Raw genomic sequence first — 27,522 nt, 5'->3', positions numbered from 1 at the left:
TACTAAATAATTAAAGACATGTTCAACTAGAAGAAATAACCCCAGTCTACTAATCAATCTCACCATCTCCACTGATATCTCTTTGAGTGTTTAAAAAAGGACCCCACCCCTGCCACCCAAAGGGAGCAAAACCCCCCCAAACTAGAAATGGTGCCGGAAACTGTAAGTAACTCTGTTACTGCTGATTATTTTTTAAAAAGAAAAGGTGCTTTATATTTATACTTTTTACTTATTTATTTAATTAATTAATTCTCAAAACTATGTCTGTAGGGTATACTTAATTACAACTGGATGCAAAGACATAAGTTTTGCACTGAGATGACATTTTATCCAAAACAGAAACAATCAAATAACTGAAAAGTGAATAACTTACTGTGATTTCTAAGTGGGATATATCTCTCATAATGCCACTGCCTAAACAAATCAACACCATGAAAAACCCAAATTCCCGAATGGAACTAATTCTTCCAATCACTATATCACCACGCTCAATATCTCGGAAAAAGAGCTCTCTCCGGTCCATACTAGGTATCTCCATGAATTGCTCTAAAGGTGGCATGACTGCATAACGCTCTGAAAAAATAATTAACAAAATTACTAACAATAGTTTTGTGTTCATCTGAAGTGCTGTTAAACCAAACCGCAATCAAACGACTTTAAGATTAAACTCACCTTCATCGTCTTCATTAACTTCAGAAGTTGTAGGTGCATCTGATTTCCAGGAAACTGCAAAAAGCAGATCCGCTTTTTTGGAAATGAATTTTTGTATTTCAATGTTTTCAACTTTCTTCTCTTTTCTTAAAAAGAAACAAAATTTATGAAAACTGGTTTACCTGCAAAACCTTTTAGTAAGTCCAAGCTTCTGCTCAGGGCTTTTTCATCGCCCAATCGGGTCCGTCCTAAGCTCTTGGCCGTACATCCTCCGAAAAAAAGTTTTAACCAAGGATTCCCTCATTCGCCGGTCTGTAGGTGGAGGGCGCGGAAACTTAAAAAGAGACAGCCGCGGCAGATACACAAGCCCAAGGGATTTTAGCTAAAGAATCCGCGCCTCTGGTAGTGCAGTACCAGATTTAAAAAGTTCAGCCCGCATCCTGCATTGCCCTCACACCAGGAGTGGGCACCCTCCTCCATCCTGCCCTCGGAACTAGCGCCGCAGTTCTCACGGGCTCACGGCCTCGGCTCTGCTCCTTCAGGACTCAGCCGCCCAACTGCGGTAGTGGAGCCCGCAGCTGCCTCCCCTCCCCCGTCTCGCAGCGGCGCCGCCGTCCCATTACCTGCCCTGTAACTGCTGCTGGGGCGGCGGGCCCCGGGCAGGCTCGACCACCGACCCCAGGAGGCTCCGGAAGTGCGGATTGTCCTGCTGTTCGCTCCTGAGCAGGGAGAGCAATGACGGCCCGTGGAAATTCAGTGACTGCCGCATAAGGTCCCGGTCCATGGCTAGAGACTGACGGGCCCAACGACCGGGCGTTGCCAGCCCCCCGTCCCGTGCCCACTACTTCAGCCCGATGGTCCGGGAGACTGAGGAAGCAGCCAGGAAGCCGCCGGAAGCAGACACCCAGACACTTCCCCACAGGAGCCTCCCGGAAGTGTTCTGGAGCCGCCCCCAGCGGCAGTGCCGCGGAGCTCAGCCTTAGTCTCGCGGAGCTCAGCCTTAGTCTCGCGAAATTGAGCGAGGTTACGGAAGCCGAAAGGATTGGGCCAAGCTTTTCTGGAGCTAAGGGAAGACTGCGGATTTGAGGTAGTGATGTGTGTAGCAAGTTTGCTTTGTAAAATTTCCGAGGTATTAGTACATTGAAATGGCCCGAGCTCTAATCTGTGGTAGATAATAATTCATCCTCTTATTTAGCGAGGCACTTCAAAGTGCGAGTGTTAGGAGGAGAACTCCAAACGGGTTACAAAGTTTCTTCCCTCGAAGTATTCGCTGCATAAGTCACTACCTGCGCCTCAGGCATAATCACGTTAAAACGACTGATCTGGGAGATTTCCTGATAGGCTAAAGGGCAGAAGAAAGGCAGGACACTAACATTTACTAAACTCTGGAGCTGTGTTCTCTAGCCATACCCTGTTCACTATTAGTGCTTTTAGAGTTAAAACCAGAATGGCCTTAATGCCTACATGTACGCATATATACAGTCTTTTTTATTTCTTCAGTTTAAGTGGTTTCTCAAAATTTAGTGCCCATAAGGTTTACTGTATAGTGTGTACACTAAAGTCAATATGCTATACTTAGGGGTAATTAAAGTGATTTTTCAGAGGTAATTGTGACAGGCTTCCCCCCCCCCCCCCCCCGCAACCTTACTTACTGACTTGGGAACCTAACCACTGTACCTCATCGTACTCTCATTTTGGAGATTGAGGAAACTGGCCCAGAGACTCTCAATATATATGCTCAATATCACCAGCTGGCAAAAGGCTAGTTTGAATTTCAACCTACGACGGAATAGATCTTCACTGACAGAGTTGCTGGAGGAAATATTTTTATCATATAGAAGGTCTAACTTTAATATTGAAATAATGTGGCTTTGTTTTATTACAATATATTAAAGTCTGTATTACTTAAGTTGTGTAGTTTAGCCTAGTCCTCTTGAACAAAAATAAATAGCAGTTATTCTGTCACCTTCTGCAGCTTTGCATATTTGGGGAGATTAGTTTGCCTTTCGTTGTCTCCCCACCCAGCCAAAGTATAGTGAATGCCTTCACACTATTTTGGTTTACAATTACAGGTGTATTTGAATTCATTTTCTGCTGGGATAGGTACCTTTGACTTTAAAGCGGACAGGGTATGGGATCTTTGAGGTAGGACTGGAGGGAGTGAGGAGAGAAAGTGAAGAACTAGTTTTGCTTCTTATCTTGGAGAAACCAGTCTCACAGATGGAGCTTCTCAAGGTGGACATAGAAAGAAGACACTTTTATTTTCACTTCTTGATTTAAGTTTTTTGGTTACTGGTTTGACTGTTAAAAGTATTTAAAAAATATTTTCCAAGTAATTTTTCCACATTAAGCAGTACGAGTGATTAAGTGAATATATGGGAGGTAAGAGAGGGCAGAGCATTCAAGACAATCATATCTTTGGTGTCTTCACCCTGGGCCTATTTTTACTGTGATGTCAAATTCCATTTCTAAATAAACATATATGTACATCTTTTAACAAATGCTTTCTAGGCCCTGGAGATATAAAGATAAACAGAACAAAACAAAACAAAACAACCCTGGTTCTTGGCTGGCACACAGTTCAATGGAGGAGTAGACATAAGAAGAAACAAATATGGCACAGTGGTAAGTACTATTGTTGTGGATACCTGCTATGTGTCTGCTTAGTTCCCCCTTTTTTTTCTGGGAGATGAAGTAGTGGGAACTGATGAAGGTAAGAGAGAAGAGGAGGAGGCAAGTATGTGCACTTCAGGATGAGGGAGCAATAGGATTAGAGGAGTAGAGATATGAAAAAGCAAAATGCTTTCTGGAGACTGCAAGATTGAAATTGAGTTAGGTAGGGATATTTTAGTTACGGACATTTTGGTTGTTTAAGTGTGTCGTTTCAGGTATTTTTCCTATAACGAGGCCACTTGGTTTCATTCATAAGTATGAGGTGCAAGAGGTTTAGATTACAGCTTTGTTACCGTATAAGGTAGCTTTGTTCTATTCAAAGTTCTATTCGAGGGACTTCCCTGGCAGTCCAGTGGTAAGACTCTGAGCTTCCAGTGCAGAGGACATGGGTTTGATCCCTGGTCAGGGAACTAAGATCCTACATGCCTTGTGGCACAGCCAAAAAAAAAACAAAACTAAACACCCTCTCCCAAAAAAATCCCAAACTTCTATTCAAAGTCCCCCTAAATTGACTCAAGAAAGAGTGAAGAAGACTAAATGGAAAGTATGGCTAGACCAGCCAAAAATCCATCCTCGTTATTAAAGAAATAATTTAAACTACAAGCCCTTGTGATGAGGGCTGGTACATCTTCATTCATTCAGTATCTTTGTTTCCACCACCTTCTCTTTTCATTTTTTTCTATCACAGACCAAGACATCTCTTTAAGAAAAACATTGCTAGTCTAGTATTTATCCACTTGAGTGTGCTCTAAGATCATTATGTGTATCAGATTTTCTACCCTTTACCAGAAAACCAACTGCCAATTAAACAAAGATTCAGGGATGGGAAACTGTGACCTGTCATATAAAGTCATTTTAAGATAGTTGTGTCTCTTAACACCTTCTCCATTTTTTAATTACTGGTAAATGTTTTGAGGATATTATTTTAATGTAAATCAGCTCATATATCATTGTCTAGGATTGATTAGCTCAGTCATTTTGAATTACTTTTTCCAAGAGGAAAGATCATTGGTTTTAGTTCCAGTCTGGGCTGGTTAGATTGAACAGACCCATGGGTGAATACTGCACAACTCCAGGGAAGGGTGGTGGTGGTGGTACTGATGCATTTACATCATAATCCATGTACAATACACATGGCACTTGCAGAGATGTGCATGCAGTGCTTGACCATACACAGTGGCCACCTGCATTGCTATTCTCAGCCAGCTATTTATCCATGTTTGTTTACAAAAAGGACTTGGAAATAGAATGAGGATATTTAAGAAAAAATCCATCATGATTGTTGAAAAAACAAACCAGTTGAAAGATGTGTAGAATACTTGCATGGAATAGATAGGTCAGTATGCTTACTCTCAGGTACTTTGTCATGACTGCTTATAAAGATACGTGCACACACACACACACTTCTTAGATTCTCATTTTGTGGCAGTTTCTCAGAATACTGTGCAAGAGAACATGTCAAGGTTATAACCAAGAAAAATTGACAGCTTAATTGATGCTAAATAAATAGTATTCCTTGTCAATACATTCTGGGTTGGTTTGATACTCATTTTTAATGCATTTGGGTGTTTCTTTGAAAAAGAGTAGTTGATCATCTTTTTATTAATTTTTTTCTTTTTGGCCCCACTGAGCAGCTTGTGGGATTTTAGGTCCCCGACCAGGGACTGAACCCGCGTCCTTGGCAGGGAGAGTGCAGAGTCCTAACCACTGGACCTCCAGGGAATTCCCTGATCATCTTTTTTAAAAAAATTATTTTATTTATTAAACTATAGTTGATTTACAATATTGTGTTAGTTTCAGGTGTACAGCTTGAGATTCTTTTCCATTATAGGTTTTTACAAGATATTGAATATAGTTCCATGTGCTATACAGTAAATCCTTGTTGTGATCATCTTTTAATTATTGAACAGTAACTCCTTTTCATTTTATTGATGGCAACAACAAAGAAGAATTTCAGAGACTAGAAATGTATTATTGCGTTAGTATATTTCCCTCCTTAATGGAATCCATTGGAAGAGCCAGCCTATCTGGGTAAAGATTCAACTTTGATCCTACTCACTTTAGATATGACATTTTATTATTGGTAGACATAAAGTGGTCAAATTTCCAAATGCAATTAATTGAATGAATTAATTAATTCATCCAGCAAATATTTGTTGAGAGTTAGGCACTCTTTCAAATGTTAGGGATATAATAGTGGAAAAATACACCAAGATTCCTGCCTTCATGGAGCTTACATTCTGGTGGAAAGAGACAGACAATGAGCAATAAACATAATAAGTAAATGTTAGACGGTGTTAAATCCTATAGAAAAAGAAGAAAGTCAGGGTTAGGGGCATTGGAAGTGAAGAGGGTTGGGTGTAGTACTTTTAAATAGAATGGTCAGGGCAGGTCTCATTGAGAAGATGACATCTGAGCAAAGACTTGAAGGAGATGAAGGAATTAGTCATTCAGCTTATTTGGGAGAAAAACGTTCCAGGCAGAGGGAACAGCCAGCACAGAGGTCCTAAGGCAGGTGAGTACTTGGTATATTGGGAACAGCAAGGAAGACAGTGTGGCAGGAACAGGGTGAGAATGGAGGTGCAGGATTTGTAGGCTATTGGAAGAACTGGCTTTTACTCTTTGTGGAATAGGAGTTGTTTCAGGGTTTTAAGCAGAAAGGTATTATGACTTTCATTATAAAAGTTTTGGCTGCCATATAGGCTGGAGTTAACTAAATACCTATTGCTCTTAATGGAAAGGAAAAAGTTTTATAGAAGGCTATCTTTGATTTCTTGGAAAACATAATTTCTTTTTAAAGTTTACCCATGATTGCATAGAATGAGAATACGAATTCTTGGCTGCAAGAAGATTAAGAGTGTGAGCAACTATTACCACGATGTAGGGAGTTATCATAGGGGGAACAGTTTAGCCCAGGAGTCCTGGTTGTATTTTGGGAGCAGACCATCTAATCTCCCAAGCCTCTCTTGTCACCTTTAAAACTCAGGGGTTGGACACAATGAACTTTCAGATCTAACCTTTAACATTCTCTGTCTGTGATAAAAACAGTCCAAGTGCTAAAACTGCATATCTGTCTTTAAGCCACTATGCTTCTTTTTCTATGAAGAAGGTAGGAAGTTCTTTTCCTATTGTATTGCATTGCTGGTAAGTGTGGGTTCCTACTGTGGATCGTCCCTTTAAATGGATGAGATTCTCTAGTTCCAATTGGTTGTGGATAGAAAAGAGACCAGCCACAGAAGTCACAGACATTGGTTGGTCACTCTCAGGAAACCTGAGTGTGACAGTTCCATGAGGTAGTCATTGCACTGGGGGATCCTGTTTTTCAAGTGCAGAAATTAATTAGACACTGATTTAGAAACCTCATTGATGATGTTTAATGTCATGTGCACCAGAAAGTCATGGAGTATCAATATATTCTCCCATGAGAAGCCAGCTCTTGTCAGTAGAAGTTTGTTTGTGAGCCTGGAATCAGAGCAAAAGCAGGCTGTTGGGTGATGTTAATGACTAATCCCATCAAACTATGTAGTCTTATGCATTTATTTCCTCTATATGAGTATTTCTGCTAAGGCTGTCTGATACTCTGCTCACCTAGGAACCCCCTCTGTCTCTTCCTCTTTCTCTCTCCCCCACCCTCTTTCTCTCTCCTTCTCTCCCTGTCTTTCTCTCCCTCTCTCTCTCTCTCTTCTTGCCTCATATATATATATATATACATATTTATAGTTATAGTCTCCATATATATAATATCTATTAGTTATATTCTCCATATATGTCATTATATATATGTAATTATAGTTTCTGTTTTTGAAGCAGTTTTCAAAGATTTTTTTTAACCTTTTTTGAAATGGAAGCCCAATGTACAAAACAGGTAACAACAGAACTATCTTTGTTGGAACAATTGACAGGAAGATATTGAGCAATCTATTAACACCTCCCCCATTTCTCCCTGCCCTGCCATGGCTGGAGAGGTACCTTTAAGGAATATCTCAGACTTGTTAGCAGATTACTCCTTCAGGCAGGGTTCAGTATCATTGATTATGTTTCAGCTTAAGTTATAATCATATTCTACTCATTGTTCTCTATGTCTATACTGTAGTCTCTCTGAAATTGTATATTTTTCAAATTTGCCAGCTATACACACACTTTCTTTTCTGCTTGTAACCACTTCCACAGGTGGTGATTCTTGTTCATTGTGCTTTGATTCTTCCTGGTTTCACTTTTTGAGAAAGTAATCTGGTTTCCAAGTTCAGGAGTGTTCCATTGCCCTAATAAATTTCACTATGAAACCCTTTATGATCTGGTCTCTGCCTACGTATCCTACCTCATTTTCAATCCTTTCTATCATCATCGGGATTCAACCACATGGATTTTCTGATATTTTCTAAACACTCCCAAGTTTTTCCCAGTTCAGAGCTTTTGTACTTGCTGTTTTTGAAATGCTTTTCCCTAAATTTTCTTTATTTTGTTTTTTTAAATATTCAGGTCTTAGTTTGAAGGAGACCTCTTCTGTCTCACAGCACTCCATTTATTTCCATCATAACAGTTATCATAGTTTATTTTCTTACCGATTATTTGTCTTACCCACTAAAATATAAGTCCATGAGGACAGGGCCATATCTATCTTGTTCATGACTGTGTACTCAATAGCTAGCTCAGTGCCTGGCACATATGAATGAATGACAATATACAAATATTTACATGCAGATATCACACTCAGAGTAAGGGATGAGACATAGTTTGTCATATATGTCACATATATGGCTGAGCAAGGCTAAATTAACCAGGTTGCTGAAGGGGACCTGGAAATAATTTCCAATTCTGGGCCATGGGACCACCTTTTGCCTTGGGAGGTACTTACGGCAAGCAAAACATGTCATCTGGAAATTATAGCAAAAGACAAAAGGTGGTATTCCAAAAAAGTGGTTCATATTATTGGTTCAACATGGAATAAAAGTGTTTTCTGGATGGGTGAAGGGAGCATGGTAACTGGATACTCCAGAAGCAGATGGGTTCATTTTTTAAAAAAACTTCAAAGGAGTTCTTTTCTCCTTTTGCTCAATTATGAGTTACTTGGTGTGATAACTAAAAAAGCAAATGTAATTTTCTTTCTTCCTCCCTTATATTTTTCTTCTCCCTGGTTTACATTTGGTTATTGTCTTTTATCTTGTATTAATCTTTGTTGATTTCATTGTATCTGTGATTAAGGACTGCCCTCTCTGAGGTGTGACTAGGAATAATCGCTCTGCAGTATTCTGTGCATATAGGACAAATATCTGCATGCGTGTTATATTAGTCAGGGTTCTCCAGAGAAACAGAAACAGTAGGATGTGTGTATATATATAGAAAGTGATTTATTTTAAGGAATTGGCTTATGTGATTATGGCGTCTGACAAGTCCAAAATATGCAGGGTGGGCTGGCAGGAGAGCTGATGCTGTAGTTCAAGTCTGAAGGCAGAATTCTCTGCTGGCAGAATTCTCTCTTGCTTGAGGGAGGTCAGTCTACAGTGTTAGTCTGGCCTTCAGCTGATTGGATGAGGCCCACCCACATTATGGAGGGCATTCTGTTTTACTCAAAAATCCACCAACTTAAATGTTAATTTCATCCCAAAGCACCCTCACAGAAATATCCAGAATGTTTGGCTACATATCCAGGCACCACGGCCCAGCCAAATTGACACATAAAATAACTACCACAAATGTGTTGTACTTCAGTGCCACATTTTAAGACAACGATGCTTAATTGGAGTAGTACAACCCCATGATGGCAAAGCAGCTAGAGACCATGTTATGTGAAGAACAGCTGAAGGGATAGGGAATGGTTAGAAACTCAGCATCGAATAAAGAAAAAAGAACAAAGAGAATTGAGGACAGTCTCAGAGACCTCTGGGACAACGTTAAACACACCAACATTCAAATTATAGAGGTCCTAGAAGAAAAAGAGAAAAAGAGAGGGTCTGAGAAAATATTTGAAGAGATTACAGTTGAAAACTTTCCTAACATGGGAAAGGAAATAGTCAATCAAGTCCAGGAAGTGCAGAGAGTCCCATACAGGATAGATCCAAAAGAAACATGCCAAGACACATATTAATCAAACTATCAGAAATTAAATACAAAGAAAAAATGTTAAAAGCAGAAAGGAAAAAGAAACAAATAACATACAATGGAATCCCCATAAGGTTAACAGCTGATCTTTCGGCAGAAACTCTGCAAGCCGTAAGTGAGAGGCAGGACATATTTAAAGTAATGAAAGGGAAAAACCTACAACCAAGATTACTCTACCCAGCAAGGATCTCATTCAGATTCGACAGAGACATTAAAACCTTTACAGATAAGCAAAGGTTAAGAGAATTCAGTACCACCAAACCAGCTTTACAACAAATGCTAAAGGAACTTCTCTAGGCAGGAAACACAAGAGAAGGAAAAGACCTACAATAACAAACACAAAACAATTAAGAAAATGGTAATAGGAACATACATATTGATAATTACTTTAAATGTAAATGGATTAAATGCTCCAACCAAAACACAGGCCGGCTTAATGTATACAAAAACAAGACTCGTATATATGCTGTCTACAAGAGACCACTTAAGACCTAGGGACACATACAGACTGAAAGTGAGGGGATGGGAAAAGATACTCCATGCAAATGGAAATCAAAAGAAAGTGGAGTAGCAATTCTCATATCAGACAAAATAGGCTTTAAAATAAAGACTATGACAAGAGAAAAAAAGGACAGTACATAATGATCAAGGGATCATTCCAAGAAGAAGATATAACAACTATAAATATTTATGCATCCAAAATAGGAGCACCTCAATACATAAGGCAAATGCTAACAGCCATAAAAGGGGAAATCGACAGTAACACAATCATAGTAGGGAACTGTAACACCCCACATTCATGGATGGACAGATCATCCAAAATGAAAATAAGGAAACACAAGCTTTAAATGACACATTAAACAAGATGGACTTAATTGATATTTATGGGACGTTGCATCCAAAAACAATAGAATACACTTTCTTCTCAAGTACTCATGGCACATTCTCTAGGATAGATCATATCTTGGGTCACAAATCAAGCCTTGGTAAATTTAAGAAAATCGTAATCGTATCAAGTATCTTTTCCGACCACAATGCTATGAGACTAGATATCAATTACAGGAAAAAAACTGTAAAAAATACAAACACATGGAGGCTAAAGAATTCTTATGCTACTAAATAACCAGGAGATCACTGAAGAAATCAAAGAGAAAATCAAAAAAATAAATAGAAACAAATACAATGAAAACACTATGACCCAAAATCTATGGGATGCAGCAAATGCAGTTCTAAGAGGGGAGTTTAGAGCAAAACAATCCTGCCTCAAAAAACAAGAAAAATCTCAAATAAACAACCTAACTTTGCACCTAAAGCAATTAGAGAAAGAAGAACAAAAAAACCCAAAGTTAGCAGAAGGAAAGAAATCATAAAGAGCAGATCAGAAATAAATGAAAAGAAATGAAGGAAACAATAGCAAAGATCAATAGAACTAAAAGCTGGTTCTTTGAGAAGGTAAACAAAATTGATAAACTACTACCCAGACTCATCAAGCAAAAAAGGGAGAAGACTCAAATCAATAGAATTAGAAATGAAAATGGAGAAGTAATAACTGACCCTGCAGAAATACAAAGAATCATGAGGGATTACTACAAGCAACTATATGCCAATAAAATGGACAACCTGGAAGAAGTGGACAAATTCTTAGAAAAGCACAACCTTCTGAGACTGAACCAGGAAGAACTAGAAAATATAAACAGACCAATCACAAGCACTGAAATTGAAACTGTGATTAAAACTCTTCAAACAACAAAAAAAAGCCCAGGGCCAGATGGCTTTACAGGCGAATTCCATCAAACATTTAGAGAAGAGCTAACACCTATCCTTCTCAAACTCTCCCAAAATATAGCAGAGGGAGGAACACTCCCAAACTCATTCTGTGGGGCCAGCATCACGCTGATACTAAAACCAGACAAAGATGTCACAAAGAAAGAAAACTACAGGCCAGTATCTCTGATGAACATAGATGCAAAAATCCGCAACAAAATACTAGCAAGCAGAATCTAACAGCACATTAAAAGGATCATACACCATGAACAAGTGGAGTTTATTCCAGGAATGCAAAGATTCTTCAATATACGCAAATCAGTGTGCTACAGCATATTAACAAACTTAAGGGGAAAAACCATATGATCACCTCGATAGATGCAGAAAAATTTTTCGACAAAATTCAACACCCATTGATAAAAGCCCTCCAGAAAGTAGGCATAGAGGTAACTTACCTGAACATAATAAAGGCCATATATGACAAACCCACAGCCTACATCATTCTCAATGGTGAAAAACAAACCATTTCCTCTACGATCAGGAACAAGACAAGGTTGCCCACTCTCACCAATGTTATTCAACATAGTTTTGGAAGTTTTAGCCACAGCAATCACAGAAGAAAAAGAAATAAAAGGAATCCAAATTTGAAAAGAAGAAGTAAAGCTCTCACTGTTTGCAGATGACATGATACTATACACAGAGAATCCTAAAGATGCTACCAGAAAACTACTACAGCTAATCAATGAATTTGCTAAAGTAGCAGGATACAAAATTAATGCACAGGAATCTCTTGCATACCTATATACTAATGATGAAAAACCTGAAAGAGAAATCAAGGAAACACTCCCATTTACCATTGGAATATGAGAATAAAATAAATAGGAATAAACCTACCAAAGGAGACCAAAGACCTGCATGCAGAAAACCCTAAGACACTGATGCAAGAAATTAAAGATGATACAAACAGATGCAGAGATATACCATGTTCTTGGTTTGGAAGAATCAAGATTGTGAAAATGCCTATACTACCCAAAGCAATCTCCGATTCAGTGCAGTCCCTATCAAACTACCAATGGCATTTTTCACAGAACTAGAACAAAAAATTGCACAATTTGTTTGGCAACACAAAAGAACCCAAATAGCCAAAGCAATCTTGAGAAAGAAAAACGGAGCTGGAGGAATCAGGCTCCTTGACTTTAGACTATACTACAAAGCTTCACTAATCAAGACTGTATGGTCCTGGCACAAAAACAGAAATATAGATCGATAGAACAGGATAGAAAGTCCAGAGATAAACCCACGCAGATATGGTCACCTTATTTTTGATAAAGGAAGCAAGAGTATACAGTGGAGAAAAGACAGCCTCTTCAATAAGTGGTGCTGGGAAAACTGGACAGCTACATGTTAAAGAATGAAATTAGAAAACTCCCTAACACCATACCAAAAATAAACTCAAAATGGATTAAAGACCTGAATGTAAGGCCAGATATTTTAAAAACTCTTGGAGGAAAACATAGAACACTCTATGATATTAATCACAGCAAGATTCTTTTTGACCCACCTCCTAGACAAATGGAAATAAAACCAAAAATAAACAAATGGGACCTAATGAAACTTAAATGCTTTTGCACAGCAAAGGAAACCATAAACAAGATGAAAAGACAACCCTCAGAATGGGAGAAAATATTTGCAAACGAAGCAACTGACAAAGGATTAATCTCCAAAATATACAGGCAGCTCATGTAGCTCAATATCAGAAAAGCAAACAACCCAAACCAAAAATGGGCAGAAGATCTAAATAGACATTTCTCCAAAGAAGATATACAGGTTGCCAACAACCACATGAAAGGATGCTCAGCATCACTAATCATTAGAGAAATGCAAATCAAAACTACAATGAGGTATCACCACACACCAGTCAGAGTGGCCATCATCCAAAAATCTACAAACAATAAATGGAGAGGGTGTGGATAAAAGGAAACCCTCTTTCACTGTTGGTGGGAATGTAAATTGATGCAGCCACTATGGAGAATAGTAAGGAGGTTCCTTAAAAAACTAAAAATAGAACTACCATACAACCCAGCAATCCCACTCTTGGGCATATATCCTGAGAAAACCATAATTCAGAACGGGTCTTGTACCACAATGTTCATTGCAGCACTATTTACAATAGCCAGGACATGGAAGCAACCTATGTGTCCATCGACAGATGAATGGATAAAGAAGATGTGGTACATATATACAATGGAATATTACTCAGCCATAAAAAGGAACAAAACTGAGTTATTTGCAGTGAGGTGGACCGACCTAGTCTGTCATACAGAGTGAAGTAAATCAGAAAGAAAAAACAAATACCATATGCTAACACATATATATGGAATCTAAAAAAAAAAAAAAGAGGTTCTGATGAACCTAGCGGCAGAATAGGAATAAAGATGCAGACGTAGAGAATGGACTTGAGGACATGGTGATGGGGAAGGGTGAGCTGGGACGAAGTGAGAGAGTAGCATTGACATATATACACTACCAAATGTAAAATAGATAGCTAGTGGGAAGCAGCTACATAGCACAGGGAGATCAGTTCGGTGCTTTGTGACCACCTAGAGGGGTGGGATAGGGAGCGTGGGAGGGAGATGCAAGAGAGAGGGGATATGGGCATATATTTATACGTATAGCTGATTCAGTTTGTTGTACAGCAGAAACACAACATTATAAAGCAATTATACTCCCAATAAATATGTTAAAATAAACACAGAAATTCTGCATCTTTCAAACTACTGGGTTCCACACTTGTCCATACCCAGTGTCTTTCTGAGTTGAATCATTATGTCTTACTTATATCAGAGTTACAGTATGAATTGTAGACATTTCACTATCCTTTGGCTTGAAATTGCTTTAATTTCAGTTAAGGGCCTTTATCAACAAAACATCTAAGCTAGTAATGCTTTTATTTTACTATTTCTAATATCTAGAACATAAGGAGATTTCTTATCCAGCCTGGTGATTTCTGCAAAATAACTTCCATGTTGAGCATTGAGTAAAAAATTTTCTGCCTTTTGCATGAATCATTGACCCCAGGTGACTTCTGTTTTTAAGCTATAAAACATCTCTCCTAATTGTAACAAGCTAAGGATTTACTGTTAACTGTCTCATGCCCATTTCTGTGGCCATATTTCAACCCCTTCCCCAGCAATAATAAACAAAACCAAGCATCATCCTGTTAGGAAAGTTTTTTGGTTTTGTTTTTGTTGTTATTTTTCTGTGACACTTAGACCTTTCATTAGCTGTTGGTCCAGATTTTATTGTATTCATTTTTTGTACTGAATTAATTTATTGTATTCATTATTGGCATCATGGTGACTAGTATGAATGTAAAAGTTGTAATTCATTCATTCATTCACCTAATGTTTACTGAATATCTACTTGTGCCAAGCACCTCTAGGTGCTGGGAATTCAGTGGTGAACAAGTCACAGAAACATCATAATTGAAAAAGGTAGCATGAATGGTTATTGCTGATATTTTGCTTTCATCCTGATGAATCTTCCTTAATTCTATAATTCTGGATATGAAAGAAAAGTGAATTATTTCTATAGCTTTTATCAGTTATACAGAATAAAAGCACTAGTACTCTTGTTAAAATTTAGAGAAGAATAAAATTCACAATAGTATAGTATAATTTTACAATAACACATATCATTATGTTGATTATCTCTGTATAATTAAAATGTTTCCAAGCCTTTGCCGTTGGCTTTTATTTCTGGCCAAATTAAGGATAACTCATTTCCTGAACTATATAACAAACGAGTATCTGTAGGATCCTTGGAATTAGTGGAATAAGAACTGAATTGGTGAAATTTTTATACCATTTACTACGAAATTTATTTTATGGAATAGTCTGAGTTGACATAGCCCCCTTTCCCAGTGTTCATGGAGAGAGAGAGTGTTGAATTTTGAGCAAGTGTTCTTATGATAGGTTTTATTAAAAATGACTAAACAAAAATACATTTTATGGGGCTTCCCTGGTGACGCAGTGGTTAAGAATCCACCAGCCAATGCAGGGGACACGGGTTTGTGCCCTGGTCCAGGAAGATCCCACGTGCCACAGAGCAACTAAGCCCATGCACCCTAAATACTGAGCCTGCACTCTAGAGCTTGCAAGCCACAACTATTGAAGCCCGCATGCCTAGAGCCCGTGCTCTGCAACAAGGGAAGCCACTGCAATGAGAAGCCCGTGCACCACAACAAAGAGTAGCCCCTGCTTGCCACAACTAGAGAAAGCTCGTGCACAGCAACAAAGACCCAACACGGCCAAAGATAATAAATAAAATTATTTAAAAAATAAGAGTAGTAAGAATCTGAAAAAGAATTTATTGATGTCTCTCTGTAAGTGAATCAAGTGGATGTACAGCAGCAAGAAACACAGCATTGAAAATCAGCTACACACCGTTATAAAAATAAAATACAAAAAAAAGAAAAAAAAGACAAATTCTTACAGAATTCATTCAGGGGCTGTGATGCAACCTGGACTGACCACATCTAGACCCACAGCTGGATGGGACCTAAGGTTGGACACTCATGGGGCTGAGAGGCTTGGTGAGGATGGGCCAGCAAATGCAGCCCCTGAAGAGTAATACTGCCTGGTCCCCATTCCATGGGTCCCAAATCTCCAGGTGCAGGGGACCCTTCCTACAGCTAAAACATGCATGGGACACCTAGAGGATGGTACACCATCTGATCGGGAAGAATTTGGAAAAGGCACCTCATCTCCTCATCTCCGGATGGTCGGGTTCCCCCCTCCAGCCTCTTCCCTTACAATCTCCCCACTTGGGGAAGTCAGCACCTTCAACATCCTTTTTCGTACAGTTTGGAATTTGTCCGGAGCATGAAGCGGAAGGGGGTAACCAATGAGAGACAAGCCCTAGGTGTTTGGACAGGCATGTGCCACTCTAATTTCCAATCAGGAAGAGGAATTGACCAAGGGCTCAGCTTGCCCCCGTAACCAGAATAGGGCTTGAAGCAAACATGCTGTTTTGTGGCCAGTTCCCAAAAAAACAAGTTGAAAAATGGAGCTCGGGACACTACAATTCACAAACCTGCAGGGTTGTAAATGATACCTATCAACGAAAAATGTCTTGAGGTATGTCATCGAAAAGGACTTGTAAGCAAGGCAGAATTGCAGGAAAGGGATTTCAAGAGGTAGATTGGACTCGCCATTAAAGCACATGAAAAGCAGCTGAACTTCGCCAATGATGCACAGGCAGGCAATGCAAATCAACACTACAAAGAGGTATCACGTCCCACCAGTCAGAATGGCCATTCTCACAAAGAGTAAAAACCAGAAATGGAGGTCAGGGCATGGAGAAAAGGGAGCCCTGTTACGCTGATGCTGGGAATGTAAATTGCCAATGGCCACTCTGGAGAAGTGTATTGTGTTTCCCCAAAAATCTAAAAAACAGAGCTACAGAGCATACGGCACTTCCACTCATGGGCATATATATTGGGAAAACCAAAAATCGACAGGACACAGGTACCCCAACATTTAGTGCTGCTCTGTTTACAAGAGCCTTGACTTGGATACAACCTAGATGTCCTTGGAAGGAAAAAATGGATAAAGAAGATGTGGTACTTATGTACAATGGAATATTACTCAACCATGAAATCAATGAAATCAGGCCAGTTGCAGCAACTTGGGTGGACTTAGGTACTATCATTCTAAGTGACATAAGTCAGACAGAAAAAGAGACTTATCATAAGATATCACTTATAGGTGGAATCTAAAAATGGCTACACGTGCACTAAATTACAAAACAGAAACACAGTCACATCTTTAGGGCTTCCCTGGTGGCGCAGTTTTTAAGAATCCATCAGCCAATGCAGGGGACACGGGTTCGAGCCCAGGTCCGGGAAGATCCCACATGTCGCGGAGCAACTAAGCCCGTGTGCCTTAAATACTGAGCCTGTGCTCTAGAGCTCGCGAGCCACAACTACTGAGCCCGCGTGCCACAACTACTGAAGTCTGCACGCCTAGAGCTCATGCTCTGCAACAAGAGAAGCCACCACAATGAGAAGCCCGTGCACCACAACGAAGAGTAGCCCCCCGCTCGCTACAACTAGAGAAAGCCCGCACTCAGCAACAAAGACCCAACACAGCCAAAGATAAATAAATAAAATTATTAAAAAAAATACATTTTATACAAGAAATATTGCTACTAAATGGATTAATAGCATGTCAATGCTGAAATTTTCTGGGCAATCTCATTATTTACAGCCTGTTTACCTATTTGTCTTTTTTCAAACCTTGAGCTCATGTGTGAGACTTTTTGGCATGCTTGCCCATTTAGGTTGTATACCCTCCCAGTTTTCCTGAAACTCTGTTGTAAGTGTTCATTTCAGTTCCATGCAAGACCCATACTCACCTTTGGCATGTGATACACTTCTCTAAGGCTAGCCTAAACTTATCACATCTTCAGTCTTTGAGGGAACCATGAAAATCCTCTTAGATCTTCGTCACTTGGGCCTCTACTTGCACTCTTCCAATGGATTATATTTTATTCTCCCAAGGCCATGCAGTGAGCAAACACCAGTTCCCTATCCTGTCATTGACTGCAGACTCCTGTATTATTAAATTCTGAAACTTTTCAATTTTATTAGAAAAGAAGAGAACTTAATCTCTCCTTTGTTCTCTAGGAAATTGCTTTTCCTTTGTTCTCCAGGAAGTCATTTTTAGTTCCCATCTTCTTCTTCTCTTCCAGTAACTTCTCTTTTGTCCTCTTTTATGAATAAATCTTCTAGCTGATCTCCCTATGTGAAGTATCTGAATTATAGTCATTACAGTGGTAATAAAATCTGACTATACAATCTAGTTTACATACCTGTAGAAATTTGAGATGTTTTGATAGTATGATTTATGAATTATTAATTGATTTTTTTCCTGGTATAAATGATTAAATGGTGATCCTCTTCTCAGTTGACACCTACATAGAAGGATATCCATTATATTAGGGATTGTCAATAATAGTATAAATGGAGAAAATCAAAAGCCTTGACTTGTATTACAGCTATGACTGATTAATTGGTACCAGACTAACGCTTATGCAATAAAGAACTAAAAAAAAGAAAACGTGAAAACATATATGAAACAACTGTTTTCAGACATTGTACAGCAGGCAGTGCAAGACTACAGTGTCTGAGAGAAGGAAATCAAGCTACATAAGCCCTACAATTGCCCAGTTTTCTGGCTGGAGGCACTTCGTAGACAGTGGTGCATAGAGGTAGAACACAGACAAAACATGGCAGCCTTGCTAAACTGAGGGGGCAAATATCAGAGTTAGAGAGGCTTAAGAAAGTTAATTTATGGCGGAGAGGACCAAAAAGAAGGGAGCTAAGCAGGGTAAGAACTCCAGAAATTTGCATGGATGTCCCTTTGAGTATTTGAATATTAAGCCGTACATATATGGGGTGAGACTCCGCAAGACCAGATAAATGCCTACCAGGGAGGGGACAACTATAGGGAAGCTGTAAGCTGAAAATCCATCAGAGTTTCACAGCGTTGGGAGATGTTTCAATTCTGACCAACTAGGGTGGAAAGGCCTGTTCACACTCAGGGAATTCAATAGAGATCCCCAAAGGGCTATACCATTAGTTTTACTCCTAAGAAGAAGGGCTAAAACTATCCCTAGAGTAAAATCTGTTCTAGACCCACCTTAATAAAGTTGAAATAGAAGCTGCAAAATGATCATATTACTCTTCAGGTACAGGCATACCTCGGAGATGTTGTGGATTCCATTCTAGACCACTGCACTAAAGTGAATATCACAATAAATTGTATCACATGCATTTTGGGGTTTCCCAGTGCATGTAAAAGTTATGTTTATACTATACGGCAGTCTATTAAGTGTGAAATCTAAAAAAAATCTTAAAAAACCACGTACATACCTTAATTAAGAAATGCTTTATTGGGCTTCCCTGGTGGTGCAGTGGTTGAGAGTCCGCCTGCCGATGCAGGGAACACGGGTTCGTGCCCCGGTCTGGGAAGATCCCACATGCCGCAGAGTGGCTGGGCCCGTGAGCCATGGCCGCTGAGCCTGCGCGTCCAGAGCCTGTGCTCTGCAACGGGAGAGGCCACAACCATGAGAGGTCCTCGTACCGCAAAAAAAAAAAAAAAAAAAAAAAAAGCTTTATTGCTGAAAAAATGCTTCCCATCATCCGACAATGCAGAGTTGTAACAAGCCATGGTATCTGTGAAGCACAATAAAGTGAAATGCAGTAAAACAAGGTATGCCTGTAAATTAATTGCCTACCAGAACAAAACTCAGTTCCCTTTAATGAAACACAAAAATCACTCAACAATAAAATTCATCATATTCAACATTCATCAAAAATTGCTAGACCTGTGGAAAATCATGAAAATGTGACCCGTACCCAGGTGAAAAAATCCATCGATAGAACCAGACCAAGAAATGATAGAGATGATGGAATTAACAGACAAGGACGCTTAAAGAAGTTATTATAAATATATATAAAGATTTGTAATGGTAATGGAGATAGAGGCAAGAAAAGGGAGCTTTGTCATTTTCTATGTAAATGAAATGAATTCCCTTGGAATGAATTCTGGGGCAAGTATAGGGAGAGGAGAGAATGGTGGTAAATCCTTCTCCCTGTCTTCCTCCGATGGGTTTACTCTCTATGAATCACCCTTTCTTTCTGGGACTTTGGTAGGTTTGCTGAGGTTCACCACACTATGACAACTGGAGAGCAATGGAACAGAATTCTGAAGAGATGGTATGGCACAGCAAGTGCCTGCTGACAGCCATAGAACCTTTGTGGTCCAAGAGGTATATGAAAAAACAGTGAATTTCTCTGTGTCCACAAGAAAGAAAGGGCCCAGAATATAGGTGAGATAGAAACACTCAGCAGACTTGCAGGAGGTTTACCAGTCTTTCAGCCTGGGTGAGAAGAATCCCAGAGAGATGGGAGAAGATACGAAGAGGATGCTGCCACATCCCAATGGATTATCAACAACACAATGGTGAAACATGATCTCCAAGGATACCAGTTTCCAAAAATGAGACCAATTAAAATACAAAGTGGATAACCCTTCTACCCAGATGTCATAGTGGCATATTTAAGTTCCCCAGCTCAGCAACAGCCAGGGTAGAGGAAGAGGACAAAGGGAAAGTAATCTTAAATAGGAATGAGTTTTCATTTTGGTACATCTTAGTTTTTTGTCAAGCAGGCTAAAAAAATGATTTCCTGCTCCCCAGTTGCTTTTCTAATCATCTAGCTTTAGATTTGTCACTGGATAATTTTAGAGACGTGCTCATTTCTGTAGAGGAATGAGTGTGAAGCCAGCCTATAAACCTATGAGAAGTTAATGTGCTTTGTGTAGATAAGCAATTTAAAAACTAATATGTAGGTACATTATTGAGAGGAAAGGTAAAAGGGCACAGTAGAAAGCTAAAAATAGATGATTTTCTGTATCATTTTCGAGATGTGATGATTAAGTACTTGCATTCTTCGCTTTGTCTTATCAGCAAATACACAGCTGCAATAAAAAAAACCCTCCATTTACCCTATAAATGTGATCTGAAAGAACTAAATCCTGTGTCTACCTGGTTAAAGCTTTTCTTCCTTAAAACAGGATGATTTAAGAGGAATATACATCTAGGCTCAGCCTTAGTAGTCCCTTGCCACTCACATGGTTAAATTTACTGTGATTGCAAGTTCATGTAGTGTCCCTGGCTAAAATATAGAAGCTCTACTAATATTACCTCATCATACTATAATTTCCCTGGGACATAGACTTTCATTTCTTCAAGATTTGATTTTAAAATGTTACCTAGTTTTTAGGTCACTTGAACTTTGTTGGTTCTCAGCTTCTAAAATAAACCAGGCCTTTCCAGCTTTAAATTTCTGTGATAGTGTGATTTATGTTTGAAAATAAAAATACTTCCTTTTCAAAGAAAAATACTCCAAAGTATAATTTTATCATTATTAACACCAAATTGGGACTTCCCTGGTGGCACAGTGGTTAAGAATCCGCCTGCTAGTGCAGGGGACGCAGGTTTGAGCCCCGGTCCTGGTAGATCCCACATGCCGCGGAGCAACTAAGCCCGTGCGCCACAACTACTGAAGCCCATGTGCCTAGAGCCTGTGCTCCACAACAAGAGAAGCCACTGCAGTGAGGAGCCCTTGCTCCGCAATGAAGAGTAGCTCCTGCTTGGTGCAACTGGAGAAAGCCTGCACGCAGCAATGAAGACCCAACGCAGCCAAAAATAAATAAACAAATAAATAAAAAAAACCCCAAACACCATATTGACTCATTAATTCATCCTTCTATGCCAATAGTTTGGAAAGAAGTGACACTAACAACTAAAAAAGAAATGTCTCCCTTTTTTTCAAGAATTGGTGACCTAAAGAGAATGCTTATGTTGTGCACACTACTTATAGATCTAGAAAGCTAATATATTTATATTTACGTTTAATAGCACAACAAATCAAATTATTGCAAGATGAGAAGTTTTATATACATACATAGATAGCAGTATCTACATATATGTTCATATAAATATATATATATGAATAAGTGTGTCATGGCTTCATTGGCATAAAATGTGGAAATTGGAAGAAAGGTGGAAGTTTTTACCATATTTTTCTAATGCTACGTGGTCAGCCTAAACTGTTAGATTCATATATTCCTGAACATCATGATAATTAGAGCTGAGAAGTGAATTAGATTACCAAATAGGCCTCAGTGGTCATTTGTTTTCTTTTGGCTGCCTAACATCCATTTTTCCTAATTTTGGTAACAGTACCCACTTTTTCCCCACCCTCTGTCCTTGGGCTTTGTGTGGCCTAAACAACTGAGTCTAAGAATAGGCATGTGATTCAGTACAGGCCAATCATCATGTTTCATTCCTCTGATTAAATTGATTGGTTTAGGAATGGGCAGGTGACTTGATTTAGTCCACTGAGAGTTAAGCCCAGGAACTCTGATTAAACTGTTGAAAGGACCTTGTGTTTTTTACTTTATTATTTTTATTTTATTTTATTATTCTTTTAGTATATTTTCTGGACTTCAACCTGAAACTGCTATCAGATATCTTGACACTTCGAATAAAGTCTACACAAAAGAGAACAGAGCTGAGAGATGGAAAGATGCTGAATCCCAATGACATCCTTTGAAATGCTGGGTGAAGCTGGGCCTGAAGATAGAGCTACCTCTATAGTTTTCAGATACTTATGTCAATAAATACTCTTGTTTGCTTAGATAACCTTGAGTTAGATTTTATATTACCTCCAAAAGAGTACTATATTGGATATTTTCCATTTGCCCTCCAAATGCACTCTCTACTCTTCTCCACCCTCTCTGTGCCCCAGGGGACTAACCTATCTGAATTGCATCAAAGAGTTCTGTTGCCCTCTGGTTTCTGGTTGTGTTCAGCCAATGGAAGTCTCTCTGGAGACTGAAGTCAGGGCAATTATTCCCCGTTTATTCCTAGGGGCTCTCACTGGTAGATACGAATAGGTTGGCTGGTCCTTCTTGCAGAGGCTGTAGATCCTGTCAAGTGTCCTTCTCTCTCCAGGTTTGAGTAGCTTTTTTCTCCCTTCACACCATCTGATGTAGGGGAGTAGTACCTCCCTACAATTGCTAGTCCTGGATTAAAGCATTATGCTTAATTGATTTCCTGTAACCTTTCCCATACTTTTGTAGTCTCTCTATTAAATGCTCCTCAGTTATCCAGTTTGAGGCTAATCCAGAGCCATCTCTTTCTGCCAGAACCTGAGGGATACATAATCCATTTGGTCTTCAAAATAGAGGAAAATGAGGTAGTTTTAAAAGACATAATCAGACTTGCCATTTGAATAATTTATTGCTTGGTGGTGAATGCTCAATGGAATATCACAGCAAGGCTTTAGACTTTTTGCAATGCGTTAAAGAAAGTCTTTGGTAAAGGGAACTGAGGCCTGTTGGCATCTATATGAGCTAGGACTCACTTTAAGATTTTGGATTCTCTTCCAGTCTGTCACTCACAGAAACTACCTTTTAGTGCAACCATGGTGGGATTCTTCTTTGTTATCCATAGTAGCTCTAAGTAAGCATCACAATGCTCTCACAAACTTACATTTTCACTTCTGCCGGTCTAAAAAGAGGGCTACTTGAATTTCTGTGAATAAATGAATAAAGAAATAATCTAGAAATGCACACCAAATTAAATGGCAGCAATCTATATGCAAGTAAAGCATTCATTTACATTCATTGAATTTATATCCTGTGATTATTTGCTTTAATTTTTTTTGTACCATCTATGTAAAAAGGGTTTCCTGAGAAAATTAACAATATTAATAAAACTAACAGGTTTACGTTAAAAACTACTCAAGAGAACAAACCTTCCATGGGTCTTTATATACTTCAGAAGGACATAGCTGTAAATATGCCAATTTCAAATTATTCATCGAAGTAATTTCTCAACTAGGTATCATATAATTACTGCATGTATTTTAAGTAGTAAGTTTACTTTAATGTAATTTATCTTTTAAACTTTTTACCACGTTAGCCTTTTCTTCAGTTAGTCTGAATGATGAGCACTGATGAGCTTTTTTAGTGATAAAGTGTTAAAAGAATTACCATACTGAATATACATAATAGAGTTATAGCAGGTAGATATTCAGTATTAACCTGAGGGTATGGAGTATATTCAGTAGTCAAGATGAAGCAAAATATTATTTATACTTTAAGTTGAGAACACTTTATTAAGTCAATCAAGATACTTTCCACCTCATCTAGGTTTTCCTGACTCTCCACTTACAGCACAATTTTTACACTGGACAGCAGTTCAAACTAATAATAAGTATATGGTTGCTATATTTTTTCAAACTATAACATCTGTTTATGGTGATAATGGAACAAAATATTTGAAATTGTCCCGACCTAAGGAAAAAAATCTAAGCCATAAGGTTGCTATGTGTACAATGTTTTACGTGTAACACATTTCCTCTCAATCTCTTTTGTGAAAGGAAAATCAAAATGGAGTCAGTATTGCTAAGAGAGCTTTCTAAAATGGAGCTGGGAGACCATTGAGGAAGTGTGACTTATGTGCATCTCAGCCCAGATGGAATCTCACCTTTTGAACACTTATTGTCCTACTCAAGACACTTATCCATCATGTACCCTAAAACAACTTGTGACAACCTATCTGCTTATTGAATCCTTACCCTAAAACAACTCATGATTCCTTAAGCACAAATATCCCCTGACTTGCATCAGAGTCAATCACAATTCTCTCGCAAGTTAACAACCTTGTGGCTTTTGTCTTTTTAAACTCCTGACTGATTCTCTTCTTCGAGCAGTCTTTCGGTTTCATCCGAATCTGTGTCTCCCAAATTGCAATTCTTAAGACTCCAAAGCTCTTTGTTCTTTGCAGCCTCAATACTGATTATTGTTTGACATTTTCAACAGCACAACTGCTTTAAAAGTATGTACCAGTCTCCACAGAAATCTAATAGATTTAAGAAAATATGTGTTATAATAATAGTTAATAATACCCAAGAGTTCTATAGCATGAATTAGTGCTTCACTGTGCTGGGCACCCTTGTTGATTAAAGGGTACAATAAAATATGGTTCCTGCTTTTAAGGAGAATAAAATTTAAGAGAAGTGAGCTATCGACACTAGGCAGTATAAGAAGCCTTTACATTTCAAAGGACAGACTTGCTGAGGACTATTAGATGAAGAAAGGCAGTGTGTGCAGACTGCTGGCTACGGTGGTAATCTGGGCTTTAGTCCTGGCTACATCATATGCTAGTTATATGACCTTGACTAAATATCCTGAGACAAGGTTCTCAAAATGAAGATGGTTACTTACCTGACTACCCCACAAAATCACTGGGAAGATCTGTCTTACACCCTCAACTTTTCTTTAGTTTCCTTTGATATATTATCTAGAATTCCATCTTCAGCTGTCTTATCTTTTCAATTCCATAATGTCTTCCAAAGAAACGGCCTGGATATACCAAAGTCCCCTTAAGCCCCACATACCCAAAAACTATATCAATAATCAGATTTATTAGACAGAGCACGTTTAAGATGATAGCAGAATTTTCCCCATTGTAATTTTCACACCTACGACTTCAATTACCAGTACATTTAAGTTGGGAAAGTAAATAAAATTGTGATCATATTTTCATTTTCAAAAAAGTAACACTCCAGCATCAGATTGCAGGAAAAAAATAGAGGGAAAAGGAATGGAGCATCCAGGCAAAAGATTACGAGCTCAGGCAATGGTAGTGGGCATGGATCATAGTTAAAAAGGTATTTAGGAGGAGGATAGGCAGATATTTTTCCCCTCTGTGTTTTGGAACATAGAAGCATTGGGATAATCTGATCTTTGGAGGTTTGCTAGAATTCCCTCGTGAAACCATTTTGGCCTTGTGCTTTTGGTGGGCTAGTGTTTTGAAAAACTGTCTCTATTTCTTTTATGAAAATTAGTTTGTTTGACATTTTATATACACCAGGGTTAATATTCTGAATGTATATATTTCATCTAGGTGTTACAAGTTATTAGCAGAGTTGTACCATGTAAACTCTCATGATTTTTTAAAAAAAATCCTGTTTTTATGGTTGTTTACTTGTCATTTCTTATTTTGTATATTTGTGTTTCTTTTTTGCTTGATTAATTAGCTAGTGGATTCTGTATTTTGCTAATATTTCCAAAAAACCAACATTTTAACTTTTTAATTAAATCTTTTTTTCTGTTTATAACTCATTATTTTTGCCTTGTTTTTTAAAGATTTTTTTTGAGGTGGACCATTTTTAAAGTCTTTATTGAATTTGTTACAATATTGCTTCTGTTTTATGTTTTGGTTTTTTGGCCACGAGGCATGTGGGATCTTAGCTCCCCGACCAGGGATTGAACCCGCACTCCCTGCCTTGGAAGGTGAAGTCTTAACCACTGGACCACCAGGGAAGTCCCTTTTTGCCATTATTTTTAATATCCCCACTTTTTCTGTTTATTTTTGACTGCTCCCCAGTAAAATTTTTATATATTTGTGAAGAATTGACATCTTTGTGATATTAAATAAGTCCTATTTAAGAACAAGGAATGTCTTTCTGTTAATTCAAGTGGTTATTTATTTATTGTCATCCTTTTATTTTTTTCTGTATAACCATTTAAGGCCATGATTTTTTTTTAATGTAAAAGGACATTTTATTTATTTTGAAATTTTTAATTTTATTGAATTTATTTTTTATACAGAAGGTTCTTATTCTTATCTATTTTATACATATTAGTGTATATACGTTAATCCCAATCTCCCAAGTCATCCCACCACCACCACCCCCTCCACTTTCCCCCCTTGGTGTCCATACGTTTGTTCTAGGCTATGATTTTTTTCTCTGATCTTCATTCATTAATACTGACAAATAGTGTCATCATTTCCATTATTTTTACAAATAATTCTGAAATTTCAGTTCCCCTTTGCCTTGAGAGTTGTCTAATAGAGAGTTATTTAACTTTAGATAGAAAGGCCTATTTATGTTTTAATTTTGCTATTAAGTTCTATATTTTTTATATGAGAGAATTATTTTTGTATCATTCTACTTTGTTAAACTCATTGAGATTTTCTTTGGACCATAATATATTGTCTATCTTCATGAATGTTTATGTGCTCTTGAAAAGAAAATGCATCAATATTTGGGATGCAAAGTCTGATGTATATTCACATACTTTATTGCTTATGTTGTTTAGGGCTTCTATATCTTTATTTTTTGTCAACTCCTCTTGGACTAAGAGTGATATATTAAAATTGTGCATTACTGTGTGCATCTGGCTATTTCTCCTTACAGCTCTTGTAGTTTCTGCTTTATAAAGTGATTGCTATGAAATTTGGTGCGTAAATATTCAAAACTATTATATATTCATATTTTTTTACATAATGACATGTCCTTTATTGTCACTTTTTTTAATGCTTAAGGTACTGAATTCTAGCTTGTCAGATATTAAGATCACAACTCCTTCCTTCTTTTTGTTTGCTTTGTGTGTGTGTGTGTGTGTGTGTGTACCTTTGCCCATCTCTTTATATTTAAACTTTCTGAATAACTTTTAGGGATTTCTCTTATATATGGTATAGCATTGGTTTTTACCCTGTAAGCTAATGTAACTTTTTCTTTTAATATATGAGTTTGAATTTGTTAATGTCATTGATAATTTTGGTCTCTGACATTCACATTATATTATGTTTTCTTTGTTCTTTCTCTATATTGCTTTTGGTACGTAGGAAGGTTTGTATTTTTATTCCAGTGGTTACCTTTATACTAATTCTAATAATTTTCTTTAT

At 38.1% G+C, this 27,522-nt stretch overlaps 1 protein-coding gene and 1 long non-coding RNA gene across 4 annotated transcripts in view; one reads left to right on the top strand and one right to left on the bottom strand.

Moving 5' to 3' along the window:
- TTC14 (tetratricopeptide repeat domain 14) overlaps window positions 1-1,583 on the bottom strand; it is a 33,890-nt gene extending 32,307 nt beyond the window's left edge. For 2 of the 3 annotated variants that reach the window (XM_049710650.1, XM_049710648.1), the window contains exons 1-3: window positions 1,275-1,583; window positions 673-797; window positions 374-573 (exon numbers count right to left, since the gene is read on the bottom strand). In XM_049710650.1, coding sequence (XP_049566607.1) covers window positions 374-573; window positions 673-797; window positions 1,275-1,435 — 486 coding nt within the window. In that variant the 5' untranslated portion in view covers window positions 1,436-1,583. Of the gene's footprint in view, window positions 1-373; window positions 574-672; window positions 798-833; window positions 964-1,274 lie in introns of all 3 variants that reach the window. The other variant, XM_049710649.1, reaches the window with a different exon arrangement.
- A 54-nt stretch (window positions 1,584-1,637) lies between these two features.
- Window positions 1,638-27,008, top strand: LOC117196048 (uncharacterized). Its single transcript, XR_004476019.2, has 3 exons — window positions 1,638-1,738; window positions 3,163-3,276; window positions 22,251-27,008. It is a non-coding gene; the product is annotated as an uncharacterized LOC117196048 (long non-coding RNA).
- The last annotated feature ends 514 nt before the right edge of the window (window positions 27,009-27,522 follow it).

This window comes from Orcinus orca, chromosome 5 (assembly GCF_937001465.1).
Source record: "Orcinus orca chromosome 5, mOrcOrc1.1, whole genome shotgun sequence".
Classification (NCBI taxonomy): domain Eukaryota; kingdom Metazoa; phylum Chordata; class Mammalia; order Artiodactyla; family Delphinidae; genus Orcinus; species Orcinus orca.
This window is presented reverse-complemented; position numbering and strand designations above follow the sequence as displayed.